Source organism: Marmota marmota, unplaced genomic scaffold (genome assembly GCF_001458135.2).
Source record: "Marmota marmota marmota unplaced genomic scaffold, marMar, whole genome shotgun sequence".
NCBI classification, from domain to species: Eukaryota; Metazoa; Chordata; class Mammalia; order Rodentia; family Sciuridae; genus Marmota; species Marmota marmota.
In genome coordinates this window covers 15,937,291-15,953,347 of record NW_026000005.1, presented here as the reverse complement: position 1 = coordinate 15,953,347, position 16,057 = coordinate 15,937,291, and the positions used below count along the sequence as shown (strand labels likewise).

The following is a 16,057-nucleotide window of genomic DNA, read 5'->3' as shown; positions in this document are numbered from 1 at the left end:
AAAAAAAAGCTAAATGAGGGTTTAAGATGGAGGTCCTGTGCACCCCGCTTACTTGGAGGGTGCAAGATGTGAGGATGGACGTCAGTAATCAAAGGGTCTTCACGCTTCACGGCCGCCACCCACCGCCTCGGGTGTGCCGAACGCACCCCTTGCGGCCCCACCGTGGCGCAACAGAAGTGCGGGTGAGAGCACAGAAAGACTTTCCGCGGGAACGCTCTGAGGTTCCGGGCTCAGTCACTAGGGCAACAGATAACCGGAAGTGGAACATGCGCGGCCTGTTGCTAGGCAACGAACGCTGCCCGGACGCTAGACTGCCCAGGCGCCGAAGCAGAGGCTGAGGGAGCGGAGGCTGCGCACCGCACCCAGACGCCCCATCTCAGGTCGGAGGGCTTCTGAGGGTTCCCGGTAGAAGCGACCCGGGAGCCGGCCTGTCGGTCAGCGTGTCCTCGCCGCCATGAGTGGCGAGCAGGTGAGAGGGCCGCACCAGCCCCGCCGCCGCGGCTCCGCACTTGCCCCGCAGTTCAGAAGGGTAGAAGCCGCGGCACCCGGCGGTGTACCCCTGGGGTATTGAGCGCGTCATAACAACCCAGCAGTGAGAGCTGGCCCTGAGAGTGGCAGGCGCTGTCGTGGCTGGCGTGTGCGCAGGAGGGAGGCTGAGGAGTCGCAGGGGGCTGGGCTCTTCCTAGCTGTCGGCAGATCGCCCAGTCTCTCCAAGCCTTAGTTCTTCCTCAGAGCAACTTTCCTAAGCTTATTAAGAAGTTCCAATAAGAGAAAATACGACACCGTACCTTAGCTCTGGTATGCCATATTCTACAAGAGAGGGTTTGATATGTCGCAAATAGCACTGCTTAAGAGTGTAATAAAAGATGCAAGTTGCAATGGCTACTTTTAAAAAAGAAGTGTGTCCTTATTGAACCAAATGCAGAACAGTGATCTATCTTTTTTAATAGCCAGCAAGGAATGGGGAGGCAGTACCAGGGAATTTTTGTTTAAGTCTGAAAATTTTGATTAGCTTCTTTGTTTCGATACTAAACTATTATTCTTTTGCATGGCTTCATAGTGCTCTGTGTGTGTCTATTTTAGAATTTATTGTGGAAAACATCTTAAAAGGTGATTTAGTCAAGTATTAAAGTTGTAGATTAAAGCAGAAAATGTCAAGATCCCAATTCATTAATCAAATAAGTAATTAATACCTGAATGCTCAAAAAATTGATTTTAGCGTTTTATTGACACGAGAATTAAGAATATGTAATTAGTACTAAGTAGTAAAATAACAAAGGAGATAGCAAAAAAAAAAAAAACACAAACAAACAAACAAACAAAAACTTGGATACCAGTAACTAAAATACTGAGCAATTGATTACTAGACCTTACTAGTAATTTTATGTGATGTTATTGTAATCAGTCTTTTAATATATATGTATTAATATATATTGAGCACCTTCTTTGATTGATGCCCAAATCAGAATTTGACTTGATCTTGAACCATATCAAGATTGTCAAATTTTGAAATAAATCTTTATTAAATTTACAGTGGTATTTCTGAATGACTTATTTCTCAGTTTCCTTAACTTCCTCCTCACAACTAAAAAGCATTCACTAAAACTCCACTGGCAGTTAATTTTTAAGTTTTGCTTCGTTTTTATAAAAGTGATGCAGGGAAATGATGGCCCTGGTCTCTCCCCACCCCTCCAAAAAAGGTGTTGTTTTACTGAACAGGCAGTGGGATCTTAAAGAATGGGCATTAACCCACCTAAGGTCCCCCCAGCCCACTTTCTACATACTATTTTTAAACAGCAGAGGGCCCTCTCTCATTGCTTTGTTTGATTTGTAATTTTAAAATTAGTCTCAATACTTTAACTTATATGACAATTTAGAGTGTAGTTTTCCTTTTGAAAAGATGGAAGTTTTCATATTTTAATCTAAAGCAAATAGAATGGATTAAACTTTTGGAAATTCAATTTTAATGTGACATTTACTTATGTATTCATTCAGTTTGAAAAAGTGAGCAGGTGGTAAAATCATATTTACTGAGGAGGTTTTACCATATTCATCTGATTAGTGGAAGGTCAAGAATGACATGACATTTTTCAGAAACAGCAGTCTGGGTTTTTCTCCTAAGTTAGCTATTTTTAAAAAGTCAGTCTTTTAGTATTGCTCAATTTATTTTTAAAAATAGTTAAAACATAAGGCATTTTGAGTTTCAGTTGAAGAACTTACCAAAGTTTAAAGGTACCAATAACCAAAGACCAGAAAGCTGTCTACAAATTGACTACCACTTGGGAGAAGAGGGGAAAAAAATTGTTGTCAGCCTTTTACTACTCAGGTACTTTTTCTAGTTATAGAATCAAGGAATTTTTGCATGGCTATGATATTCATCCGTTTTTTTCCTTCATCATACTTTCTTAGTGTCATTACTTTAAAAAGAAGGGAAAAGTTCACCATGAGACCAACATCATGGTAACAACTTTAAAAATCAGAACTCAAATATATGACAGTTATATATAAATAGTGTCACTTATATTTAATAAAGTTTGATAGGTTAATTTAACCAGACATATTTGATCAGAATGGTTAACACTTAGATAATGCCATGTTAATATCTCTACTAACATGTAAGTGAATGAAAATCTGCAAAGTTAAACCCAATGTGAAAATGATATCATTTTCAATGTTATTCTAGAAATTCAGTATGTTTCTCCTAAAGTTACAAAAAGTTTCATGTAACATGGATCCCAAAGTTCACATGGAAGAAAGGTCAAGATTGTGTCTGATCATTTTTTAAAAATATATTTTTTAGTTGTAGATGGACATGATACCTTTATTTCATTTATTTATTTTTATGTGGTGCTGAGGATTGAACCCAGAGCCTCACATGTGCTAGGCAAGCACTCTATCACTGAGCCCCAGCCCCAGCCCCTGATAATTTTTAGAATAATAAAGTGATAATAAATAGATAGAAAAATAAAGAATAATAAAGTAAAGGGAATTTCCCTGCAGATTTCAGGAAGTATTGTGAATTGTGATAATTTAGACAATGTGATACATTTTTTAAAACAAACAAAGAAACTAAATAAAGAAACAAAAAGATATGCACATAGTATGTGTGTAACATATTTATATTACATATACACTCATAAGTGTGTATGCAATTCATGCTCAAGAATTGTGTGTGTACTAAAACACATCTGAGGATTTTTTTGTGTGTATGGTGCTGGGGATTAAACCCAGGTCCTTGTGCATGCAAGGCAAGCACTGTACCAACTGAGCTATATCCCTAGTCCCACATGAAGATATTCACTGAGGCATTAGAAAAACACTGGAAATAAGCAAAATGTTCATTCATAAGAGAAAGGAATGTGTAAATTGTATTATATTCATATAAGTAATATATAGCAATGAAAATCAGTGAGGTAAGTATAATTTATCAATCAATGTGGATAAATTTCAAACCTAATACTATAAACAGCAGATTGCAGAAGGATACAAATAGTGAAATATGATTTATATAAAATTCAAAAGCCTGCAATAACAATATCTCAAGCTATTTAATGACCAAATGTATGTAATAAGAATAGTATATATTGCAGGGGAATAATAAACACAAAATTCCAGAGTGCAAAGACTTAGGATGGACAGAGTTGGGTTGAGGACATATGACTTTTCATGATATTTTTTTTTCTTTTTGAAATATTTAATAATTTTAAGAGAATGGAATGTGAATAAATGTGGCTAGAGTGCACAGACAATTTTGGTGCAGGAAACAGATAAATTATGTTTGTGATAACTAGAGTGGAAAGCACAGTTAAGGAAGATATTTTCTTTTTAAAAAATAAGCATTCTTTATTTGAATGTTGATGGGAGTGTTTCACTATAAAAGGAGGCATTGCTAATTACAGAGATAAAAGGGGGATTGCTTGGAAAATATAATGCTTGTTAAAGTGAAAGGAGATTGTGGTAGTTGAAGGATTGGCTTCTGCTAGGAGGTGGGATATTGTCTCCACTGCTTGTAGATGGAGGACAGAAGAACAATATGGGCACCATTGCTAGTAGGCTTATAGATTTGGTTACAAGAAATGAAATGATGATGGATGAAAAAAGATACATTATTCATCACCAAAAGTAGGAGAAAAAAATAGTATTAGAAAAAAATAGAATTTTTGAGTCTATGTGAGATCATCCATAATTGACACCGATTGGTGATAGGATTTTCCTCCAGCAATATGTACCTACTTGGGTACATATATGGAGAAGGTGAATCGTTGAATTTCAGTGGGATTATAGTTCTGTCAAATGTGTAAGAAAGAAGGAGTTGAGGGTATTTGATAGTATAGAATCTAAGAGGAACAAGAAGAAAAAGAACATAAGAAGGAGTAGATAGATTGTGATGAGAAGGGTATGGATTTTGTTATCAGAGGTCTCAATAAAAGCAAAGAAACAGAGCCTTGAGGAAAGTATCACATAATAATAGAGAATCAAAGCATGTGGTAATCAGAGAAGAGAGTGTTTAAAATCAAGATTTCACAACTGGTGCCATATTTTTAGAATTTAGAAGGGTTGACATGGGAGTGAATGACAGAGATGAATTGAAAAAATAAAAAGGTTACAGATAAGATTAAGATTAAATAACTAAGGAATTAGAATACTGGACAGATGATTCTCAGGTGTGTGTGTGTGTATGTGTGTGTGTGTGTGTGTGTGTATTTTTTTTTCTGGTACCGGGGATTGAATTCAGGGGCTCTTTGACCACTGAGCCACATCCTGGATCGTATCTTTTATTTTATTTAGAGATAGGGTCTCACTGAGTTGCTTAGTGCCTCGCTTTTGCTGAGACTGACTTTGAACTTGCAATCCTCCTGCCTCAGACTCCTGAGCTGATGGACTTATTTTTCAGTCATTGAGATTGATGAGCAAGAATATATGCTTTTTCTGTTCAGAATAAATGCAATTAAACTCAAACTCTAAAAAGTTAGTTAATGAGAGAATGACATCAGAATGTATTCAAGTATGCAAAAAGCGTAAAATATTCAGGACTCTTTCTCCCTTTTTCATTCCCTCTTTGTATTCCTGAATATCTCCAATCTGTCTCCTTTCATGCTCTTCTGGTTCTCTTTCAGTTTCTTGGATCAGTTACGGATATAGTGAGAAAATGTTAGACTCAGAAAATATTTTGTAGGTAGAGCTCAAAGGGTTGACTAATACATTACATATATAATGTGAAAAAAAAAAGCAAGCAGTCAAGGGTGGGATTTTACCTTGAAATTGAAATGTGAATGGTGGTGATGTCATATATATATATATATATTTTTAGTTCAAGAAAACAGTAAAGTTCTACTAGGGTATGTAAGTGTTCATTAAGCAAGCAATATTTTGGACATGTTAAGGTAGAAATAAATCTTTTTTAGTCCTCCAAGTAGAGTTATCAAACTAACTATAGAAGAGTCAGAAACCTTGGGAAAAGATTAGTACTGGAGAGGTAAACTTGAAAGATTTCAGTGTACAGATGATATTTACAATATTTGGACTAGATAGATCAATTAAGAAGGAAATTTACATTAGAAATTGCCATGTCTATAACATGAAGATAAAAAAAAGCACGAGAAGTAACAAGAGGAATAAGTTCAAAAGATTCTACATTAAATTGTCTTGACACCCTTTTGAAAAATTTATAGATCATAAATGTGTGGGGTTTTTTGAACTATTAATTCTATTGCTTTGATCTACATGTTTATCCTTATGTTAATACCACATGGTCTACATTACTGTAGTTTTGTAGTAAGTTATGAAATATGGAAAGGTGAGTCTATCACTTTGTACTTATTTTTAAATATAGTTCAATTGTTCTGGGTTTCATATATTTCCTTGTGAAATTTATGATCAACTTTTAAATTTCTACTAAAAAAATCAATCTTAGTTTCCCAATCCATGAACATGGTATTTTTTTCTAATTTATTAAGGTCTTTTAAAATTTCTTTAAATAATACCTTGTAATTTTCAATTTTCACTGTACAAGTGTTACACACCTTTTCTTAATTTCATTCCTAAGTATTTTATTCCTTTTGATGTAAATAAAATTTTTTCTTGATTTCAATTTTGGATTTTTATTGCTAGTATCTAAATATAGTTAATTTTGTATATATATTTTTTCAAATATTTTTAGTTGTAGGTGGACACAAGACCTTTATTTTGTTTATTTACTTCTATGTGGTGCCAAGGATTGAACCCAGTGCCTCACATATGCGAGGCAAGTGCTCTAACAGTGAGCTACAACCCCATTCCTGATTTTTGTATATTGATCTAGTATTCCACAACCTTGTCAAGTTCATTCATTAGCTCTATTAATTTTTTGGTGGGTTATAGGATTTTCTAAATACAAGGTCATACATCTGTATAATATGTTTTAGACTATTTGGGAAGATATGCACTTTACTTTATAGTAAACACTATAAAATTTGGTTGAGTGAATCAATTTTAGCACTAGCAGATAAACTGTTTTGCTTTTTCATATTTTCATGCAGGATAAATCAACTGGCAAAGAAAAATCCAAGGAACCAGTAAGATTTCTACCACAGTTGCCTATGGTAATTTACTAATATATTATCATTGCTTCTATACAATGTCTAATTTGAAATTTAGTAACTTGAAAATGAGTTACTGAATTTCTGATTTTAAATTCTTTGTTTCACATGATTTTTTTCTGGTGAAGAAATTCATTGAGGTACATATCTTAGGAAAATATCTTAACAAAGTCACTGTAACTACAATGTCTTAGTTACATACAAAAATTTGAGTTTTATGGTTAGAGGAATAGCCAACATTACTAGCAGAAGGAATGTTAGTGTTGGAGTCAGGAAATGAGACTGTGGGTCAGAGCTTTGCCCTTTGTGACTTTGTGACGTTTTGGGAGTCACCTCTCTGAGCCTTCATTTCTGATTTAAAAATAAGAGGCCTTGATGATCTCTGAGGAAACAGCTCTTCATGCTAAAAAAGGCTATATTGTAAAAGATGTCTTAGATTTTGGCATCCTTTTTCAATATTTTGACTGTAAATAATTTAGACAGTTAATAGGCATTTTTAGTTGATAAAATGCTGAACAAGTTATGTTTTACCATATAAAATTTTTTGTCTAGTAATTATGTTAAAATTTTAATGCCATTGAGTTAAACTCTTATAACTCCTAGAAGCTGAGTTAAAGTGGAGTTTTAATGCAAACATTTATTTTGAAACATTTTAAAAGCTCATAATGAGTTCTATGCTAGAATTTGCATTACTTCATATGAAGATGATCCCTAATAATTTAAAATGATAAATTCTTTCAGTTTAAAACAAACTTGAATGAAAATTTTAAGTGAATAATCTTGAAGATTTGAAAGTACATATTTTGTGAGTCTATTTGTATTGATAATAATATCAAGATTACCACAAGTTCTACAAAACAAAATCATAATTTTTTTTAGTTTTATGAATATCTACTTTGAGTTTTCTCATTTATAAGTTAAGGAAATTGAAATGAAACACACTTCTCTTTAAAAATTAAACATTTTAAAGCTGAAAATATTGATATTAGTGTTTTTTGGTATGTTAGATTTAAATTTACTTACTTAATAAATATTCGAAGTTGAGATGAATCATCCTTTCAAGCCGGAGCTACATTTAGTTATCTTAACGGCTTTTGTTACCTACTCTGCTCTTATTTGACTATATCTTGCAATATTTTTTCTGTATCTTTTGAGCTTTATTTCTTTTAAGAGAAATCATACTTTAAAAAATAATCTGTTAACTTAAAACAATTTTCATTTAAATATTAAAGTTTGTATTGGATAAAAGTTTAGTAGTCATTAAGACCAAGACTGATTTTCATTATAGACCTTTTTGCTTCTGAAAGTTATCATTGATAGGGTGACCCAGCATGGATAACTCCCAGCATCTGTTAGCTGGTAACCTGATTCTCACCCTTTCTACACACCCCACTCATAGTATTGCCATGAATCTTAAATCCTTTATAGAGAAAGATGGGAGTAGAAGAATGGAAAGTCAGATGGAAAGATAAAAGAGCACTGATTTTTAAGTACTCTTATCTTGTCTTAATTTCTTATCCCATGAAAAAAGAGCCTGAAAAAAAGAACTTGTAGACAGCTAGTTTCTCTGGGAGGTGATCTCGGGATACAGGAGTAAGAGAGTAGAGGGAGCAAAATTAGGAAGAAGGAGATTTAATAGAAACACGGGCTATCACGTTGGTTGCTCAGTAGGCAACTGTTCCTGTCATGATATTTTGAGCTTATAGAATGCTTCCTGGAATTTTTCACCTAAGGAGAATCAAGGAATGACATTTATCCATCTTCTGTCATCCTGCGTTGATGGAGAATAGCTCCTGGGGATGTTACTTCTTACCTATTCTGGGTGCTTCTGTGTGTGGGGACAGTGGAATCTTCCTATGCTATGGCATTGGAGGAATCCCCATAAGGAAGCACAAGTACATATTTCTTGAAGCAAAACACTGTTATGAGTTGAAACCAACACAAAACTGTTTACTGCAATGCAGCCATGTGTAGAATCAGAGGTGAGACCATGAAGATGTTAAATGATGTGAGGCAATATCATTAGATGATATTCTTGCTTATGTGTGGATACTTTTCTTGGTTAGCCAGAGAAGAACTACTATTTATAAAATTTACTATTATATATATATATATATATATATATATATATATATATTCTATACTTTAGTATAAGAAGGAAATATTAAGGCCCTACCAACTTTCTCCATCCAGAGTACTGATGAGCTCAGCAAAGAGATGGTTGATATAGAGATTCTAAGTAAGGTGTGTTTATAGATTTGTTGTAGGCTGTTTTATTTATTTATTTATTTATTTTTGTGGTGCTGGGGATTGAACCCAGGGCCTTGTGCATGTGAGACAAGCACTCTACCAACTGAGCTATATCTCCAGCCCAAGCAGATGATTTTGACACTTGTAGACAATTTTGGACATTATAATAGTCCTTATTTGAATTGCCTCTGTACCCTATTATCAAAATTCCAGGGCTTGTAAACCATACAGTCCAAAGTCTTTCTTTTCTGTCATTGATAACTGAATTCTCATCAGGCCTTTGCTATGCTCTTATTGGGGAGAACCTACTGTACCTTTTAACATGAAAATGTTGTGTTCACATTTCCCTTGATATTGTGTTGTCCACTGGGAATTATAGAAAATAGAGCAATTGGGGGTACAGCATTGGAGGTGCATGAAATACTCACTTAACTTGAGGTTTGTGCTTTGGTAAGTACTTTTTGAAGCTCTTTGCAATTCTTTAATTCTTTTTCTTGTTACACTATTTTTAGAATTGTTTAACCAGTTTTCTAAGATAACATTAAAATCAGTTTATCCAGCTCTGCAAGACTCATTTAGTAGACAAGGGTAGAATGAGGAGGAAGAAGAATAGGATAATGTAGGAGCATACATACCTTAGAAAGAATTTAAACTATAATAAATGCTGTGCATATTCAAAGAAGATCACCTGCAATTGAACTTAAGAAAGACTATCTTAAACATTTTTGATTCTTGTCTTGAAGAAAGGTCCAGGTTTTAACAGGGAGATATTGAGGGGTATATTGTTGGCTCTATTAGGCAGGGTAACTAATATTAGCTGACATAACAGACAGATTTCCAAATCTCAGAGGCTTTACCCATCAAAGATTTCCCTCTGCTCACATGAAATCTGATGTAGGTCAGATAGCTCTCTATCTTATCACTATGCCAGGGAGAGCACATGGCCTCCACGGCTGCAGTGGCAGGGGTGAGACTGCAATGCAAGAGGCATTCCAGCTCTTAGCTACCTGCCTTGTCCATGCAGCACAAATCACGTGGCAACAGAATAACTGTGAGAGAGGCTAGGAAATGAAATTATTCAGAGTACATTGAGGAGGGCTTTGAAAAACAGTACTAAGACATGTACCTACTTCACTGGGAATTTGTTAATGTCTCTGAGCAGTATGGTCAGAGCTGTGCCTCAGGAAGGTTGGAGTGACCTTCTGTTATTAGCATTGTCTATAAATCAAGGCCTTTATCTACTTTTTCCTGGATTATCTTAAAAAGCTGCTAGACTTGACACAAGTCTCTTCTTGTATATCTTTTTACTGCTGCTAGAATCATTTGTGAAATAACCCTTTTTGTGTCCCTGCCTGATAAATAGGGCAACACAATTTATCAACCAAACTGACATAACATTAAGAGTGAAAGTGCTACTAATTATAATAGGGCAAGAGATGTCAACTGGAACTATGTCTAGCAAACTGGGATTTAAGATTACCATAGGAGGGACTACAATAGCTCTCTATTGCAAGCCAGGCCAGTTATCCCTTAAAATCCAAGTCCTTCATGACATACAGCACCCACCTATGCATCCCTGTTTCTTCCCTCACCCTTTGTTCAAATTCCTACCCCAACATAACTCTCCAAAGAGGCTCTTCCTACCCCATCTCTCATAGCATTTCTCTATCCCTTTACACTCTTTTATTTTTCTCTATTGCACATATTATTTCCCTAGATTATATGACACATATATACTGAAATAGCTTTCTGTACTCCACTAGAATGTACATGCCATGAGGGGAGGGACTTAGTTCTGTCCATGACTATAGACCCAGTGCCTAAGTAGAGCCCAAGACATGGGGGGAGCTCAGTAAGTCTTTGTTGACTAGGAAATTGATTACCTTTGACTTGTTCCAAGTCCTCTTACCATCTATCCCAACACCCCCTCCCAATTGCCAGTCTCATTTAATTATATTGTTGATAGACCTTTATTTTACTTATTTATATGCAGTGCTGAGAATGGAACCCAGTGCCTCATACATGCCAGAAAAGCACTCTACCACTGAGCCACAGCCTCTTAATCCTCAGTTCTTGATGCTCCTTCTGTCTTCAGTGCGCTCCTTGGTGTCCTTCTCTGTGGAGATCCAGCTGTGCTTCAAGGCTTATAGCTACCATCATTTTTCTTTTGGAAGTTTCTTAGAATTCTTTCCTCTACATCCTGTCCTGAATGGAAGCACATAGTTTTTTGTTAAGTTTGCACTTTATGGAGGCATTCCTTATCTATATAACGGGCACAAAAGTGGTACAACAGCACTTACCTTATAATTTTTAAGAAAATTCAATGAACTGCTTCATGTAAATTTCTTAGAACAATATAATACATATAATGTAATCAATACAAGATATAAACAAATCCATATAAAGAATTATTAATGAGATAATTTATATCCTTTGTGTTTCACACTATCTTCAAATTCTAGTTTATATTTTAAACATTTCAACTCAGCCACATTTTAAATGGTCAATAACTACAGCAAGCTGGTGGATACTGTTTTGGACAGTATAGCTCTAAAGAATGTAGAAATAGGAGATATAAGGAGAAGCCACTCGGTCTAAAGGAAAGGCTCAAGGAACAAATTTGGAATTGAAGCTTTTAATTTTAATCTGGGGATTAAACCCTATGGCACTTTACCACTACATCCCCATCTCTTTTCTAATTTTTAAATTTTGAGACAGGCTCTTGCTAAGTTGCTGAGGGTAGCCTTCATCTTCTGATTCTCTTGTCTCAGCCTCCCAAATTGCTGAGATTAGAGGTGTGCACTGCCACGCCTGACTCAAGGAACAAATTTGGAAGAGCCATCCATTCCCCAAAACTTACATTCAGACCTCATCCGAGAGGGTGTTACTGTGGCTCACTGGATGGTAGAGACATTTGCTGAGGAGTTGCAGGTCTGGGCTGGAAGGTGAATACCACCTGCTGGGATGCTGAAGGTTTGGAAGGAAGTCTCCCTCTGTGGTATAAGTGAAACTTGTGGAAAATCACTCATAGGAAAGCCAGTGAAACCTGCTGGAGGTGATCTGCCACTGGGTGAGTCACATACCACAGGTGGAATAGGTGCCAAAACAGGGAAGGATGCTGACTGCTGGCATCATAGGAGCAATGAGAAAAAGTGCTGGAAGCAGGAAGGAAGCCTCCTCCTCTTCACTGTCTCTTTAGCACCCTTTATAATTATATGCCAGTTGGCAAAGGAGAAATGTTTTTGAAGGTCCCATCCAATATCCCAAAGGAGGGCTGAAAGGGTAGATCTGGAACTGAGAGGCAGTACATTGATAATTGCCCAAAAGCACAGCTCGTATTATCTGCTTTAGATATCAAAATGTTCTGTTATCACCTCAACATGCTCTCAGCTAGATGACACTTAGCCCTGGAATCACTGTTTTCTGCAAAGGAAATAGCGGCAGGTTTTTCTTAAAAAGAGAAAAGTATAAATGCCCCAAAATATAAATGTCGTTCATGATAATTTGAGGCTGCATTAACCTGAATACATTGTTACCTTCAGAAATACACCATTTGGGGCTATCAGTAAGGATACAAATGACATTTTCACAATAGAGAGATAAAGCTGTGTAACTCCTGGACACTAGGTTCAGATAAATTTTCAGATAAGGATGTGATGGATAAAAGGCTTTGCACACTTTTTCAAGCTTTTGATAACTATTGCAATGTACCATATTCCTTTATTTCCTTTCACTGAAGAAAATAATTCTAACAAATATTGAGAATTTAAAAAGTCATAAAGTATGTCTTTGAGTATGTTGAATAATATACATTTTACTTTATGACAGACACTGTAAAATTTGGTTGAGTGAATCAATTTTGCATTAATAGAGTAAACAAGTTTTGTTCCCTATATTTTTTTCATGCAGGAAAAATCGACTAACAAAGAGAAAGCAAAATCAAAGGCATCAGCAAGAGTTTTGCCACAGTTGTCTCTGGTAATTTACCTACACCCTCTCAATGTACCTCTACCTATACTCTATATTCTCAAATGTTTTCCATTTAAAAAAATGTTTGTGAATTTTCAAACTTGAAAAATAAGTAACTGAATTTCTGATTTTGAAATTTGTACTCCAGGTTGAGTCATTTCTGATCATATATCTTAGGCAAAATAGACTATCTTAATAAAATCGCTGTAACTAAAATTTCTTAATATGTACAAATATTCTAGTATTATGAGTAGAAGAACTGCCAACATAGATTAGCAGAAGGATTATCAGTGTGGGATTCAGGAACAAGGGCTTGGGTTAAAACTTTGTCCCTTATGACTCTGTGACCTTCGGGAAGTCATTACTTCTCTGACCTCATTTCTAGGTTTGAAAATGAGACTACTTAATAATCTCTGAGGAGAAGGCTCTCAGTACTAAAAGGCTGTACTACAAAAAAATTTCTCAGATCTTGGCATCTTTTTTTTTATTATTTTGACTACAAATGATTGTTTTCCTGTGGAAAAGACCATTAATAGACATTTTTAGTTGATAAAGGGCTGGAAAAGTTAGATTTTGTCATAATAAAATTTATAGTCTAATAAATTATGTTGAATTTAATGCCATCAAATTACAGTCTTGTAACTCCTAGAAGCTGAGTTTAATGGAGTTTCAGTGCAAACACTATTGTTTTACATTGTGATAAAAATATATAACATAAAATTTACTACTTTAGCCTTTTTAAATACATAGTTCAGTGGCATCTAGTAGTGCACCCTGTTGTGCATCCATAATTATCACTCATTTCCATAGTTCTTTTCTTCTTCCCTCTTGTATCCTTTACATGACCACTTCCCAATATTTCCTCCCACAGTCCCTGGAAAATAACCATCTTACTTTTGCTCTTATATATTTGATTAGGCATGTCATATAAGTGGAATCATACAGTATTTATCCTTTTGCATTTGACTTATTTCACTTAGCATAATCTTTGGATTCATCCAAAGCATTATTTGTATGGACAGGGATTTTAAAAGTTTAGTGCAAACTGCAATATTGAATTTATGCTGCTCTGTACAAATTTGAAACAAGGATGATTTTCACTTAGAACACTTGAATATATTGTTAGATGAATTATCTTGAACATTTCAAAGTACACATTTTAATTGAAAATATGCTTTTATTGATAATGTGTCATTATACCATGTCTGTACAATTGAGCATATTATATTTTCCTTAGTCCTGCAAAATCTATGTTAAGTGTTTAGTTTAAAAGTTAAAGACCTGAAATTGACTAGACAATGTATTTTCTTTTTAAGTATTTAACAAATTTTAAAGCTGAAAAATTGCTCTCAGTTTGTTGTGTCTTGTCAGTATACAGATTGAAAAATATAAACTTAATTGAAATTTACTTACTGAACGTCTATAACTGAGATTAATAATACCCCTTTCCTGTAGAAAAGCACACAATCACCTACAGTGGATTGTTCAATGTGCTTTGAATTTTATGTTTTAGAGGAAATAGTATTTTATTTTAAAAAAATAATTCATTAAAAATGATTTTCATTTGCATATTAAGGTTTGCACTTGGATAAAAGTGCTCCAGCAACAAAGAAACAAGTAAGACCTAGAGTGATTTTCATTATAGACCTTGATTCTTCTAGAAGGTGATCACTGAGTTGAAATTAAGTTGATCCAGGACTGGTGGCTCCTAGCCTGTATGAACTGGTGACCTGATTCCTACCCTTGTTTTACACCTCATTCATAGCACTTCTGTGAATCTTAAATCTTTAAAGGGCAGAGGGAAGGATGGAAAAAGCACTAACTTATAAACTGTCCTAACCTATTTTCCTGAGAAAGAAGAAACTGAAAAAGAAAGACTTGTGTGAAATCACTTCATTTGGGATGCAGGAGTAAGAAACTGGGCTGAATGAAACTATGAAAAAAGAGGAGCTAATCTAAGCATGGGTTGTCAAGTTGGTCTGGATCTAAAAAGAAGAGACAGACTACATTTTTCAGCATTAAGAAAACATGTAGATTTTCTCTAGGAAGTATATCATACATCTTTAATCCCAGATACTCAGGAGGCTAAGTCAGGAGAACCCCAAGTTTCACTTTGGCAATTTAGTGAAACCCTATCTCAAAATAAAATGAAAAGGGCTGGGGATGTAGCTCAGTGGAAAGCACTAACCCAGCAAGTATAAGGCCCTGGGTTCAATCCCCAGTACCACACACATATACACAAATGTAGATTTTACTTTAAAATGATCTTTTCTGGGTTTGTTGATGAATTGTTGTCTCTAGCAATAGGGGTCTGTGTTCTGGTATTACAATAATTTTCAAGAGCCAATTAGTCATGGCCTTTCTAGAAGATTTAGCTGCTCCCCTGTCTGCTGCAGCTCCCTCCACACACTGTTGTTTTCCAGTGTGAATCTGAGAGCCAGTTGCCTATCACCACTCACCTTCTCTCTCTTTATGAGACTGTTCAGATAATGTAAGTGTAAGAATGTATGACCCAAACTTTAAATGATGTCATAAATTCCCAGGCATTTTAAAGCCATGAGAACAGGAAGCTGGGATGTGAGGGAACTCATTAGCACTAGAGATAAGCTGAGGGCACCTTCTCATCAAAATAGAAGGTTTTGAGAGGAAGATCCTTATGGCAGATAATACCCTCCAGTGAGTGTCTACCAGCAGACAGACCAACTTGATCAGCTGCTCAAGCACCATGCTACCTTCATGAGAGCTAAAGAAATCAGGTAAGAGACCACAGTGCCTGATTTTAGTAAAACAAAATAAAAAGATACTTTGAAGAAGGCACGAAGAAAAACGTTCTCTGCATCTTCCTTCCCTTATCTCCAATTAGCCCAGCTCAAAGAGAGATGCCATTTCCTTAGAGGAGGGAAGGAAAATTAAGCCGAGACCTTAATCTTGAAACCCAGGACCAGGTTCACCATGGTGAAGCCCAGTGCTGAGCAAACTCCCACAACCCCTATCATCAGGTCCATAGCCACAGACAGAGCTTTAGGAACTGCATTAGCCTCTGGAACTGATTGCCTCTGAGGCAAGAGAAAATAAATAAAAATAGTAGTAAGGAGACAAAAAGGAAGGACAATGAAATAACATTTTAATTCAGAAGTTTTGCATACTTTTCCAGGCCTGTCACTCTTTAAGCTAGTCTCTCTTGCAGGCCTGAGACTCCTAGATTCTTGGAAAATCTGTAAAGCTATCTGTGCACTGCTAACTAACACCCCCCCCCCCCA

General features: G+C 35.6%; 1 protein-coding gene across 4 annotated transcripts in view; it reads left to right on the top strand.

Moving 5' to 3' along the window:
• The first annotated feature begins 276 nt into the window (after nucleotides 1-276).
• Nucleotides 277-16,057, top strand: part of Dnah7 (dynein axonemal heavy chain 7) — a 304,117-nt gene continuing 288,336 nt past the window's right edge. For 2 of the 4 annotated variants that reach the window (XM_048808205.1, XM_048808204.1), the window contains exons 1-3: nucleotides 278-469; nucleotides 6,519-6,581; nucleotides 12,738-12,806. In XM_048808205.1, the coding sequence (XP_048664162.1) occupies nucleotides 455-469; nucleotides 6,519-6,581; nucleotides 12,738-12,806 (147 nt within the window). In that variant the 5' untranslated portion in view covers nucleotides 278-454. Of the gene's footprint in view, nucleotides 470-6,514; nucleotides 6,582-12,737; nucleotides 12,807-16,057 lie in introns of those variants that run through there. The other 2 variants (XM_048808207.1, XM_048808206.1) reach the window with 2 other exon arrangements.